At 35.5% G+C, this 27,814-nt stretch overlaps 1 protein-coding gene, 1 long non-coding RNA gene and 1 pseudogene across 2 annotated transcripts; all 3 read right to left on the bottom strand.

Annotated features, from left to right (window-relative positions):
- Positions 1–4,681: 4,681 nt before the first annotated feature.
- Positions 4,682–6,815, bottom strand: LOC113463338 (annotated as a pseudogene).
- A 3,918-nt stretch (positions 6,816–10,733) lies between these two features.
- LOC120108086 lies at positions 10,734–12,336 on the bottom strand. Its single transcript, XM_039121629.1, has 4 exons — positions 12,052–12,336; positions 11,453–11,550; positions 10,955–11,254; positions 10,734–10,874 (listed from the first exon to the last, which is right to left on the bottom strand). Exons 1-4 carry the CDS (start codon positions 12,334–12,336, stop codon positions 10,757–10,759), a joined length of 801 nt encoding a protein of 266 aa, XP_038977557.1. The 3' UTR covers positions 10,734–10,756.
- A 1,903-nt stretch (positions 12,337–14,239) lies between these two features.
- LOC120108089 lies at positions 14,240–14,651 on the bottom strand. The gene is made up of 3 exons (XR_005509593.1): positions 14,600–14,651; positions 14,473–14,532; positions 14,240–14,355 (listed from the first exon to the last, which is right to left on the bottom strand). It is a non-coding gene; the product is annotated as an uncharacterized LOC120108089 (long non-coding RNA).
- Between the last annotated feature and the right edge of the window lie 13,163 nt (positions 14,652–27,814).

The following is a 27,814-nucleotide window of genomic DNA, read 5'->3' as shown; positions in this document are numbered from 1 at the left end:
TGTATTACATAGTTGTCAATGTATCTAAAACAAGTCACCAGTGTGTATCATCATATTCCAACGAGTAAAACGTAAACAAAATAGACTGTAGTCAAATCAAGGCTGGACAGTAATTAGCCTTAGCCATTAGGTTTTAGTTTCACCTTGCTTGCAGAGTATCTTTAGAGTACACATACTTCAAGAAGCCACACAAATGAAAACATTACCATGATCTGTTCTTAAAAACTTGCCTGTAAGATGCCCTTGGACAGGGAAGGTCAAGATGGATCATCTCTTGTCGTAACGAAAATGAGAATAGCTATGATTTCATACAACACCAAACGCTCTTGATGGGTATTGATAGACTTCTAAGGTTGGACCATAAGAGATGCTAGGCCTTCAAGATGTCTATATTAACTTTCAAAAGACATTGAAACCCTTTGTCCGGCTTAAGCATTTTATTAAAGAGGTAAAGAAACGAAGATCTAAAGCTTTTTCCGCTGCTTATTTTGTTGTCAAGAATGAGATTGAGGTCCAGCATACACGCACAAGATTCTAGGAGGAAATCAACTTTGTGCAAAGAGCTTGATCAAAGTTGGGAAGATTTTACCGAATGTACTAAACACATCTTAACTTGCTCAAAGTTTATTGCTTAAACTTGCACAATGCAGACATTATCATTGAGAAATATGATTTGGACTCGGCTTGTTTGACTCTGAAATCACTAGTTAAGACAGGCTTGACCAAGTTTTTAAATGGTGTTTATTTTTCAATAGAAAGTTTAAAATTATTAACATGACTGACCAAGTTGTGCCATGAGCTGCACAGATGTTGCTAGAATAAAAAGTTCCTAAGGGGCACGGTATAGAAAATCTCGAGCACTACTAGAATAAAGAAGATTTATAATGGAAGGCAAATAATTTTATCTTTGCCGCATAGAATAAGGGTTTGGGTTGTATCTATCATATAAAACAATGATTGATGTTCTTTCGCAACAATGACCATTGGATCATACCTTGCACAGATCTTGAAGCACTCCGAACTTTTCATTCATTAGCATGCACATATCTTAAAGCGATTGTTCGATTATCCAATGGTGGACTCATGCAACGGAAGCTAAATTCTTCTTTCGCATGAAAAATACTTACCCTGTCCATAGAATAAGCAAAGAATCATATTACTTTAGGTCATCGTTCTCTTGAATATAAGAATTTTGATTCCCTTCTCGTGTGAGGGGATTCTTGAATGGGAGGAATTTTCATTCCCCTAGAGCGATGAGAATGTATGAAGTTTTATAGTGTAAACTAAGTTGCAATACTTATAATATAAAATAATAATTGATCTAAGTCAACTATTTTTATGACATAAATAAAATTAAATAATTTACATAATATTTAATTAAAATATTAATTTTCTTAAAAAATAAAATATAAAGTAGCAAATATTCATAATAGTTTTGCTCAAAAATTTGTTATATACAGTAATAAACAAGCATCATCAGTGCACACTCAAGAAAAACTTGATAAAAATGAACAAGTATTATTAAATTATACAAAAATAAAAATTAAATTTTATAAATATTAAAATAGGAATTAATGTATACAAAAACAAAATATAAAATAAATGTAGAATAAAAATTTATAAATTATGTAAAATAAAATAAAAAGTAAATAATAAAAAATAAAATAAATAAAATTAAGAATATAGTAAATAACACATCATAATATCAAAATAATAGAAAATAAAATATAAAAAAGAAATATATTATTATTTACAATAAAATAACAAGAATATGGAAATGCTATGAAAATGTTAAATGACCTATCTATTTTAACATTATGGTGGCCAAGTCCGTAATATCTAAAGAATTACAATGATCATTTTTACAAGATTTATTTCTAATTATTAGTCCATGATAATATTCAAAAATTAGTATAAAATTTATTTCACTCAAATATATAACAAGTTAAATTAACTTTTAGAATGTCCCTTTTTGAAATGAATGATGATTCCAATTTCTTATCTTCCATTTTGATTCCATTCCATTTCTCATTCCGATTCTTTTACGTTTCTATGAGTCAAACATAATGTAAAAGTTTAAAATAAGTAGAATATGTACTGAGAGTCCTAAGATTTCTACTAACAATAGTCCTGAGTGAATAATCGCAGTGCTACAAGCTTATTTTACCTATCCATCCAATCAATATAGTATTTTGGCAGATTTTGGCATCAACTCTAGAATTTTACTTTATTAATGAAGGTCATGGTCTTGCAAAATGTAGATGATTAGGATAAATTAAAGAAGTAATACAACGATTTTTGCAACTTGTTATTCCAATCTTTGGAGGAGCAAATTAAGGCACCTAATGCTAGGTAGAAACTTAATTTCATCACATGGATAGACTTGTGATGCTGTATACCTCATGAAATCAGCCTTATATGAGCCCGATCCATTGTTCAGCTCATTGTTCTTACATTCAATTAACTATCACACAAAGTTTTAAGCCGATAGGTTCACAAATAAGAAAAGAAATTAATGATTAACTCCAACTAAGTTATACTAGTATGCCACATCTAAAAAGAGTAAACGATATGTAAGTAAAATGCGTAATTTGCAATAGATTCAAAATAATTTTAAATAGATAAAGGAGTTTGAATATAATATTCAAATTCTCACTATATCTATGAACAAAAAATTCATTGACTTCCAGATTTGAACATAAATAAAATGATGGGTTTTAGGCAAAATAAATTAGTTAACCATCAATCAGGTGCCATGAATTGCTCCATGACAAACATCAATAAGTTGTCATGATTTGCTCTATGAAATTGGCTTAGAATTCCAACCCATCAAATCTCATTGTCAAATTCTTATAGAAGTTTTAGTTTCAATTCCTTTTATATACAATAACTCTTATGCTATGTGACACACATTTGTTAATATATCCGTTACATGAATTCCGCAAATTCACAAATTATATTACACGGGATTCATACAAGATTAGTTTTGTAAAAAAATCTTGTTTCAAAATTTTAAGAATAGTAGACTATGAGGAGAGAACTCATCTCACATGTGATAGCACACAATAAAAAAACTAGATATTCCAGCATTTCAAAACATATCTAAGCAAAAAAATGGAAAATATATATTATTCTTTTATTAAGTATTGGTTAGAATACATTATTCTCACTTATGCATATTGGAGCACATAATTACAACTCTCTCCATAGACAAGGCTTTCAACATAGTACTATCGTCTTATAGGTACTAACTCACAAGAACTTGATGACTAATTAGGCTTTAACTAAAACTAGTGATACCAAAATGGATATGTATGTCTCAAATTATAACTCCAGAACTGCAGTTGATCGAAAGTTCTGAAAATAGGCAAAAATCCTAATTACTCCTTATTTTCATCAAAATTGCTCCAAAACATGTTACAATACAAAAGAATCTGAACAATAAAACTCATTTCTTGGTATAGTTAGCTGTCTAACAAAACTCAAAAGAAAAAAAAAAAAAAGAGGATCCTATACCCTAAAATGCTCGATAGCACAAACTTGGTGAGTACAAGAAAAACTTACGTTAAATGGTTTTATTTCCTACTTTTGATAGTAGATATCATCTAAGAGTGGCTTGTCTCTGCCTATTCTAAAATATGAATTCCTAATTCTTTATTTTGGTGTGAGCAAAGAACATAGGAGGAAAGAGAGGAGATAGAGGTTAGATGCACAAGAGAAGAAAGAAAAACTAACAGGTGAGAAGGTGTGCAAGAGAGAGGAAACATGGGAGAAAGGAGACTATCTAGCTTGGTTTGGAGAGCACTTGTTGGGTTAAAGATTTTTTTTTTGCTAAATGTTACGGCCTAAATGCTGAACTATTGACCCTACTTGTTCCGATGGGTGTTCACCCCAAAGTGTTCTCGGATTGCATGCATACATCTGATAAAGAGGCAAGTTTTTGCCATTCTACTGGCCCATCAAAAGACTCTATCGAGCTTTCTGAAGAAATTTCAGGTGAGATAGAATAGATTGCAATAGTAGAAGATGGGCAATGGACCTTAAACTTTGATGGATCATCCACAGCCAAGGAACACTACAGGAAAAAGGACCTTACCCGACGCTTTTTGTGGAGCTTTGCCGACGCTAATTAGCGTCGGCTTAAAACACCCCCGACGCAAGCCAAGCGTTGGCAAAGCGTCGGATATACCAGAGTGGCAAAAGTTTTGCCGACGCTTGAGTAAAGTGTCGGCAAAACATGGCTTTACCGACGCCTACATAGCGTCGACGATAAACCGACAGAGCGGTTTCCCCGACGCTTTTTTGCGTCGGCAATTCCTGATTTACCGACGCTTGTATAGCATCGTCGGCATTAACCTTTCCACGACGCTTTTAAGCGTCGGAAATTGCTCAATTGCTGGTGGTGCCACGACCTTTTTTACCGACGCTTTTTTGCGTCGGCAATTCCTGATTTTCCCCGAGCATTTCCCCGACGCTTTTTTGCGTCGGCACAAGCATCAGGGACCTCTTTACTCATGGACCTCTTTATTCCGTGTACAGAGAGCAAGATGATATGATCCATAGGAGATATCCATCAGAATTCATCCCCAAAACACTGTTTTTCTTTGTTTGTTTCTTTTGGTGAGCAACGTTCTTAAAACACATTCATTATACTGCCAAATTAGAAAACTAACAGAGTATAGAGAAGTAATAATTAACCACATTTTCTGGACATGACAATCCTTCCTTTCTACACACCGCTTGATTACAATTCAGAAGTGAACAAGACTAAAAAAGTCCTATAGTTTAATCTATCTGACATCACCCAAGATACAAAGCCCCTTACAAAAGATAGTTTCAAAGACTTCACAGAAGACCTCACAGATAGAAATTATTCTCGAACTCCCGCGAGTTGACTTATATAACACTGCATGTCCATGTGGATATTTAGAATTCACACTTCTTCATTGGCATTGAGAGCTCTTTCTAATCGGAATCAGTCCAAGGCCTACACGAAAAATGAACCAAAAACCCACTCCAACAGCACTTGGTTTAGATCAGCTCGGTAGTATCACCTAATGGCATGTCAATTAGTTCTACCTTCACTGAACCAAAAAATTCATCCAAGAGCCAGGTCTCAAGCGAGGAGAGTGGCATGTGTGAATCTGAGATTGTACTGCTTTCACCTTGGAAGAAGCTTGTTTCAGACATCTCTGGTGTCGACGAGTCCACATTGAGCAATGATTCAAGCATAGTTGGCGCTGCAGTGAGATCATGGTTGGCTGCACTGGCTGATTCCTCGCTGGAGGATGAGTAAGTCCCAACCATATTGTTGATCGAATGTTGCGTAGACTCCGAATTGGTCTGAGCTGCTCTCGACTTGGGTGGATTCTTCATCCACCCTTCGAGCAGTCGTGATATGTTCTCAGTATTTGATGCATAGGGTGTCATCGATGACGATGTTGCCGGTTGGCTTAGTTTTGTAAAAGAGTAGCTGCCATTGGAGGGCTTCAATTCTGCTAGGCAATTGGGCTTGTCTAGCAGACAGTGCCTCTCTTAAAGCTTGCTTTGCCATATGGATGTCAGTTTGGAGCCTCCTCTCCCACTGGCCTTTGGGACAGATTGATCACAAGAAAGCCCACCACTCATTGAGCTGCCATCACCAGCTTGGAGCTTCTTTAGTTTCTTCTTCAGATGGGTGTTCCAATAGTTCTTGATGTCATTATCAGTTCTCTCTGGGAGATAAGAAGCTATGGCTGCCCATCTAACACACCAATATAGGCATAAACCACAGTGAGCCTAGGACCAAAGTACTTCATATTATATGATAAGAACATATATTAATTTATAAGTTGACTCAAATTGTGCAAAGAAAGCTCATATATTCTAAAGTTTTTTTTTTCGGGATCTAAGGCATGTTTGCTGATATTTTACCTATTGCCAAGAAGAGCTTGGAGATGGATTATGAGCTTCTCCTCTTGTTCTGTGAAGTTGCCTCGCTTGATCCCTGGCCTCAGGTAATTAGTCCATCTTAGCCTACAGCTCTTGTTGCATCTCATCAGCCCTACCAAACACAAGAGAGGATTTAATAAACGAATAACTACACAGCGTAAACAAAATTGGACACTAAAGACCACCTTTTTAGATCTAGAGTTGTAGACCCTCTGCATCCAAACTAAATTAGGGGTCTCAATTAGTAACAAGCTCACCATGTGGAAGGAGAGATTGAAGAAGAAGTCAAGAGGATATCTAATCAACACACTAACACATCACGACAGAATCAAGAAAACTAACCAAGAAGAACTCAAAAGGATATCTAAATCAACACACCAACACATCACAATAGAATCAAGAAACTAACCAGTTCACGGAAGGCCACCCTTTTTGGTGATCCAAAACTACATAAAGCCTCAGCAAATAGCTAACTCATTTTGGATATGATGAGAGGCCATCCTGTCAAAAGGGGACGCAGAAGGGCGTGATAGAGAGGTTAGAGGAGCTTAATTACCAGTACTAGTAGGCAACATCCCTCCAGTTCCAGGGAATTCCTGATTTAAAAAAAATAAAACAATAATCAGTATTATAAAATACAAATTACAAAACATATATTATAACAATATGAACCTGTATTACATTGATACATTGACACAAATGCTCAGATCATTCAAAATATGAATATTGATATATCTGATTAAAACTCCATGTTTTTAACTCATGTATCAGAAAAGCTGCCATACAAATTACAATGTACTCTGAAAAAGCAAATTACAATGTACTCTGAAAAAACAGAAACATATACATATCAAACTCATAAAAGAAAATCTAGAATGCATCAGGGACGGGATTCAGCTCCATCATCATCATGTCTACAAGCGTTTGAAGAATCAGGAATCTACAAAAAAAAAAAAGAGAAAACATAAAAGTAAGGAATAATGTGATACATTAACTCATATCATAATTGATAATATGTAAAGTATTGAAATATAATAAAGTTAATTACCTGAGAAGGTAGAAATCGTTGTAACATGGATGTAATATTCGTAAGCTGAGACTGCAAATTTGCTTAGTTTTGCTTCAGCTCTTCAATAGTTGCTTGAAGATGACGAACTTCTGCAGTGTTTACTACCTTCTCTGGCATTTCTTATATATGTGCCCACTGAAGACAACTGAGTGGGGTAACTCCAACGCCGTAACCCCGCACTCGACCATAACGCTCTGGCCCATCAATTCAGTAAGCACTTGAGCTTCAATATGATTGTTTGCGTCGGATGATGATGACCCCCCGACGCGCTCTGAAATAAGATTTGTTGCCCTATCCTATATCTCTAAAAAAAAAAAATCAAATTAATGTATGCGAATAATAGAACCAAAAAAAAATACAGCACAAGTCAAAGATGAATACATACAACTAAATCTCTTGACTCCTCCCGGACAAAGCTTCCATCTCGGTGGGTGTGAGTCATCCTATAAAACTACCACCCTACCAGGCTCCCTCCCATTATCATCCACCTACAACAAAAAGTATATTTCACGAGTATACATGCTATATGATAGAATAATTTAAGATAAATTTAAAGAGTTTCAAAAAAACTTACGAATTCAGCTCTACGCCTCGCATAACTCATGGAGCCTGAAGTGTGAGGAACAGTCTGCGATGCTCGAGCAGCCTCTACCAATATTGGAATATGGTCTTCCCCGAAAAACAATAAACAATGTAATTGTATATAATGTATAAATTTCTAATCTATAATAATATTAAATACAATCTAAGGTATTGAAAAAATATACACAACCTGAGCTTCTCTCGGAAAACCAGTAGTGACAAGCTCCCTCCACTGATGAGAGATTACATCTGGAGGACAAACACGGGCCACCTCCTCTTCCAGTCATGCCTTCGTGCTTCCCAATCCGCCTTTAGCTTTGCCTTATATTCTTTCCATTTGCGGTTGACAGGACTTCAGCACCCAATCATGGCTATTTGCAGGAAGGGACAAACTTTGGTCTACATCAAAGTCAAAAATGTTATATCAATGTTAAATCAAAAAAATAATTTGAAAATAGTAAAGCAACTTCAATTCTTTACCTCAACAATTCTAAGAAGCTCAATCTTATACGAAGAAAGCATTTCATTCCATTTCGTATAGTTGAGCGGACACAATTGTCCCTTCCGCGCAACTGATCCTAAAAAAGTGGATAAAATGCTTGCAGCATTCTTGATGGGTTGCCCTAGTTCGTTGCAATGGACGACAATCTTCTCATCCTCAGGTAGGCTCCATACGTCCCGTGCTCGAGTGGGCCCTCGTGTTCTCCTCACTCTCCCCAGTCCATCTATAAAATAAGAAGTCCATTAAAGGCAAATGATTTAAAATAGTTAGAACTGGAATGAACATCTAGCCATTAAAAGCAAATGATTTAAAGCAAAATAGTTAGAACTGGAATGAACTCATAAGTCAAGGAGCAATTGATCAGAGCGAATGAAACATCCTTGACTTATAATTATAGCATTCAAAAAATCAACAAGCCAGAATAAAAATATGAACATATTCCTTTGAGCTTAAACTTACTTTTCTTGAAAATATAATCAGTGCCAGCAAACCACATCCCAATTCTCTTTAGTTCATAATCAGTGGCAGGTTTGCTCTTTAGTTCACCATTGCTGTAGTCTCTGCAATCTACCTATCCATCTTCTTTCTTTATGCCAATAACAAGTTTGCTGATGCTATCTTCTGCGTGTGTTTTCTTATTCCCTGCTCTTAAATGAGATGGTGCATCCTGTTTCCTGATTCTTAAAGTGGTTACAGTTTACTAATTAACAAGCGCAACCATTTGAATGCTACAAAACCTAGAAGATTGGCGTCGATCTACCTTTTTTTTTTTCTGCTGATATTTCAGTGTCTTGGTGGCCAAAGAACCAATACGAGCGAGCTAAAAAATCAGAGGAAAGGACTGAGATATGCCATCTTTAGTTGCAGCGAAAGATCCAAAAGTGCATTCATTACGCACGGATGAGACTAGAATAGCAGAAAGTCCAAATAATTGAAGGCAAAACAGGATAGGGAAAAAGTTGGTAAAGCAAAAGCAGAAAAGTTGCCGTAGGCACATCTCTTTTCTTGTACCACATGTTGGTTATTTCCACAATAACAACTCTGGATGAAGTTTTATACCTTAATATACTGTAATATATATATATATATATATATATATATCCCATTATTTATTCTATACTTTTGATTAGTATGTGAGCTACCTATACACCAAGAAAAACATCAGTATGGGCTAACGATTTTCATAACAATTTGAAATCAAACCTTCTAGTTTGATAAAGAATTAATTTGTCCCAGGTTTTCTCATTCTGATTCTGAAAAGATCCACTGTAGATGTCATCTCATTGTGTGGAAGAAAGTTGGGTCAATTTTATACCAGGAATGATTATGATCACCTACATAGTAACAGAATTCTTCATAGTGGGAGAGAGGGTCAAAAAATTTTCACCTAGATATTACAGTGGATCATCAGTCAACAAATTTTTAGTCATAGCTTCAATCTTATATAAAAACAACCTCCTAAAATGACAGAATTAAATTGCTAAATGTTTATTGCCCATTTCAGGTGATTAGGGGAAGGAAAAACGGAAAGAAAAGTTTTAAGACTTCTCTAAAAAATATGCCATATGTAAGGATGAATCATACACGTCTAATGTGAATACATCCAAAAAAGTCAAAATACTTCCAATATCCAAAATCATCAAATATGCCATATGTAATGTACTTTTTTAAAGGCAAATGATTTAAAGGCAAAGGATTGTAAATCAAATTACCCAGGACGTCCACGTCATCCGTGTCTGGACGATCTGCAGGTGGAGCGTGCTCCGACTGGGACCCGGACTGAGTATGGGGCTCATTGGGCTGCTGGGAACGATCAGAAGTAGATCCCACGGATGTGTGCTGAAACTCAATATCTCTGAAACGTTTTCCTCGCGGCATATTGTAATCTAGTATGCACAAAAAAGAATCAATATTAGTTAAATATTAAAAGTATAGAAATAATTTATAAATTGCAAAATAATTTAATGCATAAAACTAATGTTTTACTTACTATTAAGAAACTAGCCAGCTCTCATTCAACATCCATCCTAACCAAACTAGTAGAATTCAGTTCATCAATTGGCGGAACATTAAAAGGCATACACTGAGTATAAGTCTCATCATCCTCCTCTGCTAACCCTTTTCCCATATCATACAAGTCCCTAGGTTTAGTCTTAATAACAACAGACCAATCTTTATCTTTAGAGTCTTGCACGAAGAACACTTGTTGAGCTTGAGATGAAAAACAAATGGGTCATCTTTCAATAGCACACCAGTATGTATCAACCTTGAAAAATTTACTAGTGTGAAGCCATTTATATCTTGCCTCAAACCTCTAGATGAGTTTATATCCACCCAATCACATCGAAATAATACTACCTTAAAGTTTCCGTAATAATCCAACTCATAAACATCTGTTAGGGCACCATAATAAATTTTTCCGTCCGCCTCAACCATAACTCCACTATTTTGTGTTTTTCTAAATTTTTCACATTTTTTTGTATGAAATTTAAAACCATTTATAATGAACCCATCATATCTGTTGACAATATTGTTCGGACCTCGAGGAAGGACTATTAATTCATTGGAACAATGTCTCTCCATCATGGTCGGTACCTAAAAAAATTTAAGTCAGATAATAATTAATTTTACAAAGTTTCGATCGTAGAATATAATAAAAGACCTAATAGGATTCAACGTCTAACCTGTTTTAATAACCATTCAGGAAATAACTCAACCAACCATCTTTGCTCAATCCTTGGAGTAGGATGAATGTTATTGTTGGCGCTTCGCTGAGCCACTAAAAAATCTCTGCATGAGAAAAAAATTATTTGTTTTGAATATTATATCTGATATGACAGTAAATTGTGATTTCTTATAACCATACTAACCTGCGATACTCGGATATTAAGTCACTGTGAAGTAAGACATAACGATGTGCCTGTGCCAATAATTTATGATGAACTACAGTACTTTCAGCTTTCCCCACAAATCTTCCACCAGATGAGAACTTGTACTCCTCTGCATTATGTATAATATCGTAATTCCTTTGTGGTCGATTAAAAGCAATTTCAACTCCTTCAAGGTATCTCGAGCAGAATGTCAAACACTCATCAGCAATATATCCCTCCGCAATCGATCCCTCGGGATAGGCTCGATTGCGTACATATTCCTTTAAGCGCACAAGATACCTTCAACAGTAAATTTTAATGCTCAACATCAACATCGAGGAAGATAATAGGATATATATTCATATTAATAATAAATATGGACATTAGAGTTTAGAATATCACCTCTCAATAGGATACATCCATCGGTAGTGAACCGGTCCACCAAGTTTAGCTTCCGCCGCTAAGTGAATGAGCAGATGAACCATAATAGTAAAAAACCCAGGAGGAAAGATCTTCTCCATATGGCACAGTGTTAGTGCAACATTAGACTCCAATTGATCAAGCTCCTTGGGATCTAGAACTTTGGAACATAATGCCTTAAAGAAGGATGATAACTGAGTCACAATTGCAAGAACTTGTTTCTGTGTTGATGATCTTAAAGCCAATGGGAAGATATCTTGCATCAAAATATGGCCATCGTGACTTTTAAGATTCGTAAGTTTTCGCTCTTTAAGATTAACGCATCTTGAAATATTCGATGCATACCCATCTGGAACTTTCATATTTTTCAAAACCGTTAGAAAAAGATCTTTCTCTGGAGTAGACATTGTATAACATGCAGGAGGTATAAAATATTTATCATTGGGTTGTTCTTTCGGATGAAGCTCTTGTCTTATGCCCATGTCTTTCAAATCAAGACGCGCTTTCAAGTTGTCTTTAGTCTTTCCTTCAAGATTTAACATTGTTCCAATCAAATTATCACAAACATTCTTTTCTATATGCATGACATCAAGATTATGTCGAAGAAGATTATACTCCCAATAAGGTAATTCAAAGAAAATGCTCCTTTTTTTCCATAACTGCTTCTGTGTAGATACCGAGTTTGTGCCATCGTCATTTTCCTGTTCATAAATACTGTCATCATTCTCGAAGTTGTCAGCGTCCTCAAAAACCTGTGTCACTGAGCTGCCAACATCCCCCCTTCCCCGTTTCTTTGAACTGTTGGATGCCTTACCAGGTATATAGTTAATTCCATGAGTTTGTTTAAGAACTTCAGTTCCAGTTGGTGGAATAGGTGCAGATCGCAACTCTATGGTGCCATCAAACTGATAATTCTGATGTCGAAATGGATGATTTGCTTCTAACCATCTTCGATGACCCATATAATAGAATTTTCCTCCATATTTTAACCAATATGAATGAGTTGAATCTCCACAAGAAGGGCATGCAATACGCCCCTTAGTGCTCCAACCGGATACATTAGCATATGCAGGAAAATCATTGATTGTCCAGATAAGAGCTGCACGCAATTTGAATGTTCGGCCAGTGAAAGCATCAAATGCATCAACACCCTGCCATAACTTTTTCAATTCATCTATTAAAGGCTGCAGAAAAATATCTATATCATTACCTGGGCTCTTATCACCGGGAATAACCATTGACAGAATGAGTGAAGACTGTTTCATACACATCCATGGTGGCAAATTATATGAAACCAAAACAACTGGCCAAGTGCTGTATGTAGAACTCATCGTTCAAAATGGATTAAATCCATCAGTTGCCAAACCCAGCCTTACACTGCGAACATCAGAAGCAAATTCGTAATGCCTATCATCAAATGCTTTCCATGCTAAACTATCCGCTGGATGTCTTAACATTCCATCCCTTGTACGTCCTTCATCATGCCATCTCATTAAGGAAGCTGTCTTTGATGATGCATACATCCTTTTCAATCTAGGTATGAGAGGAAAATATCTCAAAACTTTAGCCGAAATCTTTTTAGACTGTGCAGCATCCATTTCATTCGACAAATCATGCTCGTCTTCATTTTGTTTTTTCCATCGTGAAGACCCACATGTTCGGCACGAATCTTCATTAATATTATCACCACGATACAAAATACAGTCATTTGGACAACTATGTATCTTCTCATATCCAAGATTCAAGTCTTTTACTAATTTTTTGGCTTCATAAGAAGTTGACGGCAAAATAACACCTTCTGGAAATGCATCTTTTAATAATTGAAGAAGCCTAGTAAAAGACTTTCCAGACCATCCATTCAAATATTTCAAATGGAATAAATGCACCATAAAAGAAATCTTCGTAAAATTCTTACAACCCGGATATAGTTCTTTATCACAATCTTTCAGCAAGTTATGATACCGAGTTGTGTTATCTTCAGAGTCTATAGGTTTCTCAACATGTATAGATTCAGTATCGGTATGCTCATCACCTATTGGAGCTCCTTCTTGCTCTCCACTAAAATCTGTTAAATTTCTAATATTATGTTCAAGAGCATCTCTGAGTAAGCCCCTCATATCATCTTCTACAACAGGATTTCTGTCTGTGTTACTAGATCCAATACTAGCAGTGTGTTCTATAACTAAGGGTTGGTTAGATGAAGACGACAATTTAGACTCTCCATAAAATATCCATTCTGTATAACCCTTCAGAAAACCATTCCATACCAAATGTTCTTCAACAATTTGTGGAGCGATAGCATAACAATTTACACATTTTTGACATGGACAAAAAATATTCCCATTCATTTCAGATTTCTCCAAAGTAAATTTAACGAAATTCTGAACTCCATTCAAATATTCGGCACTGGATCTCGACTTATTTATCCAACTTTTGTCCATTCTATTAAAAAACTACCCACCAACTTATTTATCCAACTTTTGGCATGGACAAATATTTTAACAAGTCATTTTAATATTTGTAACCTTAAAGAAACGACGACTACCCACCAACTCTTAATATCACAAATTAGAGAATCAAATTCATTATTTAAAGAGGCGACCATCATTTATAGAATAGCAATCATAAAACAAGATGAAACTTAAATGCAAATAACATAAAGTAGCCCTTCAAGAGCATAACAGGTTAAAATCCCCATCAAAAGAATGACCCATGACATATAGGAGCCACGGATAGCCATAGAAAGTGCTCTGGTCTAGAAATACTACTAGTCTACCATCCAAAATCCCTTTGCTTTCTCATCTACTGCTCAGCGCTCTCTCTTCCATTGTTCATTGTTTTGCCTAACCCCAATAACAGGAAAATATGTATGAGGATCAAGACGGAGAGTATGAGGATCACTTACCTCAGACGACGGCGATGTCGACGACGACGGAGTAGCTAGGGCTCGCTCGGGATGGAGATGAGCTGTCGGCGCACAGCTAGGGCATCGACCGGCAGAGGATGAGGAGACGGGGCCGGAAGAGAGTTAAAGACAAGAAGAAAACAAAGAGGAGGAGGAGGAGGAGAAGGAAGAGAAGGAGGAGTAGGAGGCTTACCTCAGACGACGGCAAGGTCGACGGCGGCGGAGTAGCGGAGTCTTCGATCGCCGATCGGGGCTAGGGGTGGAGGTGAGATTAGTTTGAGGTGGAGGAGGAGGAGGAGGAGGAGAAGGAGGTGGCTTACCTCAGAAGGAGAGGTCGACGGCAGCGGGGAAGTCGGCGCGCTCGCAGATAGGAAATGAGGAGAGGGGGCCGATCTAGGGCTCGCAGATACGAAATGAGGAGAGGGGGCCGATCGAGCGAGGGGGTGGGTTTTAAGTTTTCTAACGACGCTTATAAGCGTCGTTGTTTCTCAAACTTATAACGACGCTTTAGAGCGTCGTTGTTTGTTTCGCTTTTCCAACGCTAACCCAAAGCGTCGGAAAAGGTTGGCGCTGAGCCAACCTTTACCGACGCTTTCCCCTAGCGTCGGGAAAAGTCAGTCGGCAAAACTTTCATTTGCTGTAGTGGAAGAAGGTGGTGTAGGAATAGTTTTGAAATCACCAAAAGGAGAGTCAACATCTTTATCGTTTAAATTTTAGTTTCCATGCTCTAATAACAGTTCAAAATATGAGGCCTTAGCGATAGAGTTGTCTACCGCTAAAGAAATGAAGATCAAGAAGTTAAAAGTGGTTGGTGACTAAAATTTGGGGGTTCGACAGACAAATGGGACATTCGCACTGAAGGAGATTTTCCTTGCACCTTATCAGTCCCTTCTATAACTCATTACTCAGTATGCTCAACCTAACAAAAGGTTATAACTATATTATATATGTTTACATCACAACTAGATCAATGTCTGTGATTTGAATACCAATCAATAACAAGTCTCAACAATGTCCAATATAGACCGAGTAATAGCAAGTCTCCAAAAAGGACATCTTAGGTAGGCCAAATAAGTTAAAAGGATGTAAACCTTCAAGTACCAAGATGCTTAGTGAGAATCAATCAGTAGGATGAAGCACTCGATCAATAGGTCAAAATTTCAATGGGTTCAAGCTGAGTGACTATAAATCAAGGAGGTGAGTGTTATCGACCTACGACAAGAATTTAGTGGAGCAGAGTCCAAGGATGGTGGTTGGCTAGTAGTTGCCACTACCTATGCATGAGAGAAATGGTTATACTATCTACTATGCATGGCAATAGTAGCCTATGAGGTATACAATAGTAAGCTTGTATCCACAGTAAATAGTGGTACCTATCTTCCTACTACCCATGATATATAAAATAGAGGTGACTGTTGCCCAAGGTGACAACCCAAGAGGGGGGGTGAATTGGGTTTTTCTAACTTTTTAGTGCTTTATAAACATCCTTAGTTGAGTGCGGTGAATGCTTTCTTAAATTACTTCAATGAATTAAACAATAGCAAAGATGAAAGATAATGCAAGAATAATCACAAGTGAATCCACAACACAAACACCACGATGTATAGTGGTTCGGTGCACCCCAAGGCACCTACGTCCACTCCCCAAGCGTCTCCTTAGAAATTTTACTATAATCCCTCAGATTACAGTAGGATTGTTTTTTGGGCTCACAATTCAAAACCTTTATAATTTGGTTTTCCGGGATCACCAAAAACCTATGTTGGTTTTACGGGCTCACCAACGAACCTTCACAATTGGTTTTACGGGTTCACCAACAACCTACGTTGGTTTTACGGGCTTACCAACAACCTACGTTGGTTTTACGGGTTTACCAACAACCTATGTTGGTTTTACGGGCTTACCAACAACCTACGTTGGTTTTACGGGCTTACCAACAACCTACGTTGGTTTTACGGGCTTACCAACAACCTACAATGTTGGTTTTACGGGCTTACCAACAAACCTTACAACAAGGAGTTTAATAAACAAAGTAAGAAGATTTAAGCTCCTAGATGAGCAAATATAACAATATAATCTACAAAGAAGAGTTTAGAGAATAGTTATCGCTTGATGTGACTTCTCTCTTCTTTGTCAAGGATGCTTCACTCTTCAAGGGTGGATGGAGCTCTTAATGTCTCTTAGAATCTGCTCAACTACTTTCTTTTGGCTCTTGGAATGAAGCAATTGAATGAAGCTTGCCTTGCTAGGGTTTTCTCTTGAATGCACTTGATGTATTTTCCAAAGCTTACTTCCTCTGATGAATACTCCCTCTTAAATACTTCTCCAACCTCCAAATAGTCCTTTCTAACCGTTGGATTGAAGAAACTAGCCGTTTATAGCCGTTGGGAGTCCAAAAAGCACTTCTGCACAACTAGCCGTTATGCTTCTGCCCGTGCTTGGGTCGGCTCAACCTGTCCTTGGGTCGACCCAACTTTCACTTGGGTCGACTCAAACATTCCTTGGGTCGACCCTCTCAGAAAACACAGAAACTTGAAATTCAGCCTTCCTTCCCTTGGGTCGACCCAACCATTCTTTGGGTTGACTCAAAGTTCACTTGGGTCGACTCAACTTCTTCTTGGGTCGACCCTAACAGGGTTTCCAGAGAACCTTTTCTGTCTTCTTTTCTGTCTTGCCTTTGGGTCGACCCTCTCAGGGTTTGGGTCGACTCAAGCTTGGGTCGACTCAACTACTTCTTGGGTCGACCCTCTCAGTAAATCCAGAGAATCATTTTTCTGTCTTGTTTTGAGGATCTTGATCCTTGGGTCGACTCATGCTTTCCTTGGGTCGACCCAACTCACTGTTCATCTTTGCCATTTTTGCAGAAGTGTGCCAAATGTTTTCTTGATGTGCCGGGGTCGACCCAATCATCCTTTGGGTCGACTCAATCCATACTTTGCTGCATCTCAAGGTTAGATTCATTCAAATAAACAATGAAATGTATCTATATCAATTTATACAAATATACTGAGAGTAACAGACTTATAAATGAAGTATCGTTTTAACTTATAACATACTCTTGTTAAATGCTTGTTAATCATCAAAATAACACTATCATTCTCAATCTCCCCCTTTTTGATGATTACAAAATAAAGAGTATGAGCCTATTGATACTTATTTTAAAATCAGTTTTTGAAAGGGCTTAACTTGCTGAATTTCAGCTTTTCATATATAAGAGTGAAGTCTCCCCCTATATCATTCAAATGTTGCCAATTTGACTTTTTGAATTGCTCCCCCTTTCATTTATAATTCATTAAAGATGAAACTCCAAAAATTTGAGATAAAACATGAGTTTCAGGTTATGTATCGAGGTGTGAAAGGTGCGTGCCAAATTCTGAAATTCTATGTGCCAAATTCTGAAATTTGATAGAAATTTTTGACTTGATCATTTTCATTGTTGCAAATTGCTCCCCCTTGGATGCATATGCTTTCCTATATGATTTTCAAGTTGTTTTACAAATTATTTCTCTTTCTTTCTTTACTTCTTCTCTTATTTCTCTTTCTTTACTTTTTCTCCTTTTTGTTACTCTTTTTGTTACTCTATTTACTTTATCTTTACTTCTCCCCTATTACTCTTTCTTTACTTCTCCCCCTTTTTGTTATCATCAAATAGGTGCATGGGAAAAGACACAATAAATAACAAACATTCAAACTTCATTGATCAAAATAGAAACATTTTAGTACATTCATGCCAAAAACAAAAGCAAATACAATGTTCCTTAATCAAAGTTTAAGATACATGATAAACACAAAATACATATGAGAACTAGATACATATCCTAGGCTCTAAACAAGATCGTGAGACTCTTCCGGATCGCTTGGCTACGGCTCTCTTGGGTTCCATTTCTCCAAGATCTTGAAGTAATCTACTGTTTGGAGATGATTGGAGAAGATTTGAGAGTGGGGAATAGGATTTTCGGAAGAGGACAAAGGGTAAACAGTGCCCTAGATAGCTCACGGGTCCCCCTTTTAACAGTGGGGTCCCGACGTTGGGTCGACTCAACGTTGGGTCGACCCTATTCTGGGTTGGGTCGACCCAAGTTCAGAAATTTTTCCTTTCTCTTTCTTTTCGCTTCTAAAAATTTTTCTTGCTTCCAATCCTTACAAATTCTTTCTGGGACAATGATACATGAGTAAGGAATCTATAGATTACAAGTTTGACTCATGTTTCATAGGTTTTTAGAAATGGGAGGAATGTATCATGAGACTGCTTGCTCCCTTTTATATCTCTTCAATAAAAAGGATCACATATGCCTAATTCCCTCCTTAGCATGCAGAATCTATCTTCACTCAAGGGTTTTGTGAATATGTCGGCTAATTGTTTTTCAGTCCATATATGCTCAATATATATGTTTCCATTTTGCACACGATCCCTGATAAAATGATATCTTATTTCTATGTGTTTGGCTTTAGGAATGAGATATTAAGGATGTAAGCCAGAAGTGATCTCTAAATGTAGATTTCAAAGATAGTTTTCAAATCAAGTGTAGATGGAATCTTTTTCAAGTTATTTTAAGGAGTATCAAGAATAATATTCAAAGAAGGCACGAATGAAAATCCAACACCTTTTTTTTTTTTATATATTAAGTATATAGCAATGTGAGAGCAATCTAATTAATTTTCAGAGTATAGTATAAGAGCAGATAAAGATCAAAACTTATATACTCGAAAAACATAAGATTATGTTGAATCCTTAATTCTTAATGACTTCAAAGTTCTTTCATGATATAAAAGTATTGGGGCATAGATACCAAAATATGAATTTATGCAATGTAGGATACATAAAACTCGGGACATTGAAAGTTCTTTTAAAGCTCTCTTAAAGACTTTCTTTTACTCCTTTAAAGATCATAGCATCAAAATCAATTAAAATAAATTGGCTCAGGATTGAAACACTAAAGTGCAAGCCAATAAGAGCTCATTTGTAGATTCCAAAGTAAATTTCCAATACTAAGACAAATGGAATCCTTTTCACTTAGTTTTCAAAACAAGTGATTTACCAATTAAGTACAGATGAAAATCCAACTTTCAAAAGATATTCAATGAAGCACAAAGTCTAATACCAAAATATGCTTAAATTGATATCAGTTTGAAACCAATTTGACATTAAAAGCATGCTAAAAGTCCTTTGCCAAATTTACATAGAGTAATCATTAATATGAATTTACACGATTAAGTTCTATATGATCTCTTCCTCTAAAATTTTATTTCTCCTCCTCAATTAATTATCCCATTTGAGAGTTTAGAGTTTGAAGATAATTTTCAATAAAGAGATTGAGTATTTAAAGCTCCCCCTCAAAAGATGCATTTTCTTTCAAACTTTCTTTTCTTCTATAATATCAAGAATGTAGAGTGATCCAGAATTATTTAAAATTTATAGCAATCACTCTTTTTAATCTTTTAAGAACAAGTTATGCTTCCTCTTAATCTTTGAGAAAATGTACTGAAATATTAATCAGAAAATGATTCATTTGAAGCTCAAATTCTTTCAAAAGCATTTACATTTTCTTTCTTTTAAGAATCATTTGAGTGAGCTGAAATATTTCTAGACTTAAGATCATTCACTCTTTTAATAATATATATATACATATATATTTTGATGGAAGTCGATATATTTATAGATGATCATTGAAGTATATATATTTATAGAACTCAATTTCTTAATCAAAGTTTTTCAGCAATGTATATATGAAGCACAATAAATCTTTTCAATATCAAAATAAAATCATATATTTAAAAATATTTATTTGCAATCAAGATCATCGAAAGACACATCATTTAGTCCAATTTCAGTACACTTATAAGATAAAAAAAATGATATGTTTCAGATGCGTATCGGAGCAAACAACCAAGGTATCCAAAGTAATTCTATTTTTCTTAAACCGTAGTTTTCATCTAGAAATCATATTGAGTTATTCCCCAAAATGATGCAATCATTGAAGCATATAATGAAAGTTACAAAAATACGACAGTAGAAATATTTTAAATTAAGTTTAAGCCTTCATTACAAAATCAGATTCTGAATTTCATAAAAATTTTCAAAGAAGCTTTCAAGATTATAATTTGAGATATGCATCTTCTACGTTGTAGCTCATCTTAAATTAATAAGATTGAAAACATATAATTCAAAGTATGCAAAACATAACAAGCATGTCATGGATCAAAATCAATTCTTTTCAAATAAAATTTCCTTTATTTAAATACAATTTAGCACTGATTTTATCCTTAAGGTGTGTTTTCAAGTGATTGAAACTTCATTTGATTTTTCACAACCTTCTTATATATTTTCATTTATTTATCATTCATTCTCCAAATTTTTAATTTCTTTCTTTAACCATTCAATGAACATTTTGATTATCTTCATTTATTTTTCGGTTTTACTTTTCTATGCTCTATATTCTATTTGCTCCCTATCCGGTGGAGTTGGAAGGGGCACGAGGTACTACCACTAGCCTCCCTCTTGTGCCGTCCCTAATATGCCCTACACCGAATAGTTGGGTCAAATAGTGCCGGATACTATCACTAGCCTCCCCATTGGCACCATCCCTATAATGAGCAATGTAGAAATGTTAAACTGTTCTCTTCAGCAACAAGATATTCACTCCAAACTCTCCCTATTTAAATATAATTAATTACGGATTTTATCCCTTCCAAAAGAATGCTCACACAAGTCTCACAAATATGCTGAATATATTATGCTTGCGCTGCTTTTACTTAAGAATGGAGTATTTACTTAGCTTTTACTTCTTCTGAGCAATGTTCCTTTTCTTTTTCTTTATCTCTCTCTCTTTTTGTTATTTTCAAGTAGTTATATGAAAGAGCAGAATAAAGAATTAATCTAATATGCTGCATATAAATATATATCATGCAAACAGCATTTTTATTTTGCCCAATGATTCATAGCTTATCACAAGTTATTTTGAATTAGAAACTTGAGGCATAAACTTGTGTATTTCATGGTTATGCATTATACAGGCAAAAGTGAACTTCAATTTAATCATACCATGAAACAATTATCATTAGCATGAGAATGAAGCATGATATCAAGAAGATTAGCAATTAAATGTTTAATCATGCTGCCATATAATTTCAGACTATTAATTTTGCTCAACTAACTCACAAGAGAAGGGTTTAGATTACCAATGCATTTAGCATTCTTCAAGCCAAATATCTTTTAGATTCTTTACACCTTTGGCTGAAGAAAATCTCTCTTCTTCTTTTTTTTTTTGCAAGGGAATGTTTATTGTATCTTTCATCGAGGTGTCCTTCAAGTTGAAATTTCTTGCTCATAAATCCTGTATCATTAGCTAAATCTTTTTCTTTTCTTGAAGGCAATTCATTAGGTTCTCTAGGATACAAAAACATTCATACAACATATTTCTTAACTAGATGACTCAACATGAGACATGATAATAATTGAATTTGAGTCACTTTACTCAAGAGATTGCCTAAATATAAGCAAGCACAAGTCACTTGAACTAAAGAGATAACTTCATTAAGTAAAATGGTTCAAGGACAAGCATGTGAGGCAATAGAAGGATTCATCAAGGTCAAATCATTTTTTTTTATTTTCAGAATTAATTTAGCTTAGATTCTATTTGCTTAAGATAATTATCAATAAGATATACAAGTTGAGTTTTAATCAAATTATCTTAAACAGTTGTTTCTATCAAAAATTTTGATTATGATTTAGTTTTCAACACTAATAATCATGTTTCAGGGAGTTGAGCAATCTTCTTTTAGAGCAAATAGGATTTTATTTTGACTTATGAGTGATAGTTTAAAAGAATTAATATTCATGCTTTAAAAGATTTTTATGATCAAGTTAAGCATGACATGTTACAATTAATCAGTAGAATTTGAGATAATTTTAGAGAAAGATATTAATCATGGATACAATGATTATGCTCAATGAAGTTTTAACATGAAGGCATGAAATCAGCATCAATCATTTATACTAGAGAGGAAATTTAGATTTTGAAAACTTGAAGGAGAAAGTTATACATATTCATTCATTGTTTTCTTATCATCATGCAAGCACTAGAAAATTTCATGCTAAGATCGTGTAGATAAGATTTATCATACATACAAGGCATTTAATAAATATTCAATAGCCTAACTGAATTTATAAAGTTAAGCATATCAAGACATAAAATGACAATTACATTCACAAATGATGAAATAAAATTTATTTATAAATCACGTGCCATGGCACCCAATTAAGAGTTTCACATGAGTTTCAAGGGCTGCTTTGACACATTTGCAAGATAATCTCAGTTTTTCATTTTAGGTACCCAAGCTTGCTTGGGTCTTTGGGAGTTAGTGCATATGGTTCCTTTTGGAATCCAAATCTGTTTAATTGTAATAATTTTATCATTTGATTTGCTTGTATTGAAACTATAGGTAAAGTTTTTATGCCTATTCTTTTCATATTTGAAACAAGTTATCTTATTTGATGGTTTGCTTGGTGAATTAATTACCTTTTTATTTAGGGGTTTATTGTTAAGTAAAGAAGTCCAGTCAAGTTTTGATTTATCAAAATTAGCATGTTGGCTTTCAAACATTGTTTTTAATTTTTCTGAACTTACAGTGAATTTGTTAATAAAAGATTTCAGTTGGTTAACTTTTTTACTTAAGTTTTGATTTTCTTTAATTAAATTCTGATTTTTTTGAATTAATTCTTCTGAATTTAACCTTAAATGTTCATCCTCAAAATTTAATTTGTCTTTCATTTCAGCGGTAGAATTTCTTTCTTCTGACATTTTCAGATTTAGCTTTTCATTCTTTAGACTAAGCTTCTTATTCTTTAAATTAAGCTTCTTGTATTCTAAGTATAAATCAGAAAAAGTATCATGAAGTTCATCAAATATAAAATCAGATTGAGCTTCAGTATGTACTTGATTTTTGAATGAGAAATCACTTTGTGTTCGAGTACATACCTCATCTTCATGTGCTACAAAGCATAGATTTTCAGTTTCAGTTTGATGCTCTTCTTCTTCGGAGCTAGTTTCAAATTCACTAAAAATGTTAGTGCATTCATATTTAACTTCAAGCATATTCTATATTTCCTTAGCAGTTATGCAAAAAGATATGCTATTAAGTTCACTATCATCCAATGCACAATATAGAATATTCATGGCTTTTGCATTTTGCTGAGCCCTTTCTTTATCATGATTAGTGTTTGTGTGTAGCCCATTGACTATGATACTCCATAAATCGTAGTCATGTGCTTGAATGAAAATGTGCATGCGTGCTTTCCAATATATGTAGTTTATACCATTAAATAGTGGAGGTCTATCAATTAATTGTCCCTCTCCTAGAAAACTATCTATTTGAGTTGTCATGATCTTTGGCTCTTGATCTTGAGATCAATAATTAATATTAGAGAACCTGGCTCTGATACCACTTGTTGCCCAAGGTGACAACCCAAGAGGGGGGGGGGGGGGGGGGTGAATTGGGTTTTTCTAACTTTTTAGTGCTTTATAAACATCCTTAGTTGAGTGCGGTGAATGCTTTCTTAAATTACTTCAATGAATTAAACTATAGCAAAGATGAAAGATAATGCAAGAATAATCACAAGTGAATCCACAACACAAACACCACGATGTATAGTGGTTCGGTGCACCCCAAGGCACCTACGTCCACTCCCCAAGCGTCCCCTTGGGAATTTTACTATAATCCCTCAGATTACAGTAGGATTGTTTTTCGGGCTCACAATCCAAAACCTTTACAATTTGGTTTTTCGGGATCACCAAAAACCTATGTTGGTTTTACGGGCTCACCAACGAACCTTCACAATTGGTTTTACGGGTTCACCAACAACCTACGTTGGTTTTACGGGCTTACCAACAACCTACGTTGGTTTTACGGATTTACCAACAACCTATGTTGGTTTTACGGGCTTACCAACAACCTACGTTGGTTTTACGGGCTTACCAACAACCTACAATGTTGGTTTTACGGGCTTACCAACAAACCTTACAACAAGGAGTTTAATAAATAAAGTAAGAAGATTTAAGCTCCTAGATGAGCAAATATAACAATATAATCTATAAAGAAGAGTTTAGAGAATAGTTATTGCTTGATGTGACTTCTCTCTTCTTTGTCAAGGATGCTTCACTCTTCAAGGGTGGATGGAGCTCTTAATGTCTCTTGGAATCTGCTCAACCACTTTCTTTTGGCTCTTGGAATGAAGCAATTGAATGAAGCTTGTCTTGCTAGGGTTTTCTCTTGAATGCACTTGATGTATTTTCCAAAGCTTACTTTTTCTGATGAATACTCCCTCTTAAATACTTCTCCAACCTCCAAATAGTCCTTTCTAACCGTTGGATTGAAGAAACTAGCCGTTTATAGCCGTTGGGAGTCCAAAAAGCATTTCTGCACAACTAGCCGTTATGCTTCTGCCCGTGCTTGGGTCGGCTCAATCTGTCCTTGGGTCGACCCAACTTTCACTTGGGTCGACTCAAACATTCCTTGGGTCGACCCTCTCAGAAAATACAGAAACTTGAAATTCAGCCTTCCTTCCCTTGGGTCGACCCAACCATTCTTTGGGTCGACTCAAAGTTCACTTGGGTCGACTCAACTTCTTCTTGGGTCGACCCTAACAGGGTTTCCAGAGAACCTTTTCTGTCTTCTTTTCTGTCTTGCCTTTGGGTCGACCCTCTCAGGGTTTGGGTCGACTCAAGCTTGGGTCGACTCAACTACTTCTTGGGTCGACCCTCTCAGTAAATCCAGAGAACCATTTTTCTGTCTTGTTTTGAGGATCTTGATCCTTGGGTCGACTCATGCTTTTCTTGGGTCGACCCAACTCACTGTTCATCTTTGCCATTTTTGCAGAAGTGTGCCAAATGTTTTCTTGATGTGCCGGGGTCGACCCAATCATCCTTTGGGTCGACTCAATCCACACTTTGCTACATCTCAAGGTTAGATTCATTCAAATAAACAATGAAATGTATCTATATCAATTATACAAATATACTGAGAGTAACAGACTTATAAATGAAGTATCGTTTTAACTTATAACATACTCTTGTTAAATGCTTGTTAATCATCAAAATAACACTATCATTCTCAGTGACACTACCTATCATGTATAACAAAAGCAGGCCATGTGGCACATAATAATAAGGACAAGTATCTAAAAGGAATAGTGGCACCCATCATACCAGTTAAGAGGAGCTACTTATAAATATCAAATTATAATTGAGGATCTTTTCGACCTCTGACATATCAATCAATTATATTTTCTCACTTATCTTTATATTAGATTTACTTTACCATATATTTTATTTATCAGTAGGACTCTATCTTAAGAGCAGTGTTAACTCTCCCACCGTAGCCCATGCTATAGTCTATCCCAATCTAAATCCTTCTTCTTTGAACAACAGTATGACAATGGCAAAAGTCTTGAGAGATCAAGGCACTTGGACCCACGCTGCTCTCTTATCCATCCTTCGATCATATTCTTTCTGGTTGGTATAATGTCGGGGGCACATCTGTGAACCTATCTACTCCTTCCTATCAAACTTGTCAGCCCTCTCCGTCAGCAAGCAACTCTAGCAAGCCAGCAGGAAAACAAGTTTTTATGGCATACCTAGAGAGCCTCACCCGGTGCAAACAAGTTTTTTGACATACTTGGTTGGACATTATGGTGTAGCTATTAACATGTCGCTACAAATGAGATCAAAATTTTTTTTGCAAGTGAAGTGACAGTTGTGCTAAGGCCAATCATGGAGCGATATATAGCATCTTTGATTTTGATGCTAGAACAGACTTATTTCTATCATCGAGAGCCGATATTGTAAACTATAGCATGTTGTTGTGCATACCCTGGCAAACTTTGTTGACTTATCTTTGTGGTAGGCGAATCAGCCATTCAATCTTTGCATAGAAATGTCGGAAGTTTCAAAGAACCCAACATTGAGATTTTAGCCCAAAACTATCCTATAGAGTCCTTGGAATATACAGATCAAGGTAATAAGGAAGAGATTTTATAGGGATGCAAGAATACATCTTACCTCCACCAGATGTTCCATAAATTCAAACTATTACTTAAGTCTCACCACTACTAGATCCTTCATGGCCTTTACATCGGCTAAGTTAAATGATATCCAAATCCAAATATTAGGACGATAGGCATAGTGTCAAATACACCCCATCACTCTTCTAACCATCAACTAATGGGATGTAGGAGGCATTGCTTACATCACATCTAGTCCAATGTCTGCGAGTTGAAGATCGTTGCAATAACAAGTTTTAAAATGCCATCCATTATAGATTAAGTAATAGCAAGTCGTCAAAGGGATACCTTAAGCAGGCCGAATAAGGTGAAAAGATGTAAGCTTTCAAGTTACAAAGTGCAGACTGAGAATCAATCAGTGGGATGAAGCACTCAACTAGTATGCCAAAATTGAACTTACTCATCAGGCTAAGTTGCATGTTGGCCTCGTACTAAGTGTCAAACTAGGCATAAATACTAAGGTTTCAGGTTGAAACACCAAAGGTATAGGCTGAAATACCTAAGGTTGAAGCTGAGTGACTGTACATCAAGTAGGCAAGAGTTATCAACCTAGAACAAGACCTTAATGAAGTGGAGTCCAAGGATGGTAGTTGGTTGCCGGTTACCACCATCCATGCATGGGAGAAATGGTCGAACTATATACAATGTATGGTAATAGTGACTCATGTAGCATAGTTAAGGATAAGCATCCACAATGAATAGTAGTACCTATTTTTCTACTACCCATGACATGAGAGGAGAGGTAACACTACCTATCATGTATAGCAATAGTATGATATATGGCACTAATAAGAAGGACAAATGTTCAAAAGGAGTAGTGGCATCCATCTTACTAGTTAAGAGGAGCCACTTATAAATATCATACTGTAATAGAAAACCTTTTCGGCTTCTGACATACCCATCAATTTTAATTTATCTTTACTTATCTTTGCATTAGCTTTACTTTATTATGCACATTATTTACCAATATAACTCTACCTTAGAAGTAGTGTTAACTTAGATCTCTCCTACCTTAATATAAACATACATTTATTAAACCTACTATAAATATTAAATTATTTTGTTAAACAATTGTTTTTCTATCAATGTTAATCTTTTTTTGTGGTCTTGGAATTAAAATAGTCAATCAAAATGATTAAATACTTTTCTATCACAATTTATTTGTCATTAATTTTTCCTAGAAATTACTTACAATATATTTCACTTTTTTTCTTTTCTTTCTTAGAATTTTCCCTCACATAAACATGATGGTGATAATTTGTTACTAATTTATAAATTTCTAAATCTATGGAACATTTTCAGGAAGTTATTAAAAACTATTGATCTCCATATGGATATGGGTTTCTTCGATTCAAGTACTCTTTTTGAGTGGAGCACTATATGTCCTGAAAGTCGGCTGTTTAAGCTAATTTGTGTTCAATATCAGAAAACTTAAAAACCAAATAACATAATATAATATAAAAAATATTCAATTCACATA

The sequence above is a fragment of the Phoenix dactylifera genome, unplaced genomic scaffold (assembly GCF_009389715.1).
Source record: "Phoenix dactylifera cultivar Barhee BC4 unplaced genomic scaffold, palm_55x_up_171113_PBpolish2nd_filt_p 001166F, whole genome shotgun sequence".
Lineage (NCBI taxonomy): Eukaryota > Viridiplantae > Streptophyta > Magnoliopsida > Arecales > Arecaceae > Phoenix > Phoenix dactylifera.
Note: the sequence above shows the minus strand (reverse complement) of the source record. Positions and strands in the feature narration are given on the sequence as shown.

Bases quoted from the DNA above. Each gene is read 5' to 3' on its own strand.
- LOC120108086 (XM_039121629.1), bottom strand. From the start codon at position 12,336: ATGGGTCATCGAAGATGGTTAGAAGCAAATCATCCATTTCGACATCAG. The intron at 11,551-12,051 runs GTATCTACACAG...TCCTTCTTTAAG, and splicing joins ATGACGATGGCACAAACTCG to GCATTATGTTCCAAAGTTCT. The intron at 11,255-11,452 runs GTTTTTTACTAT...TTACTGTTGAAG, and splicing joins GAGAAGATCTTTCCTCCTGG to GTATCTTGTGCGCTTAAAGG.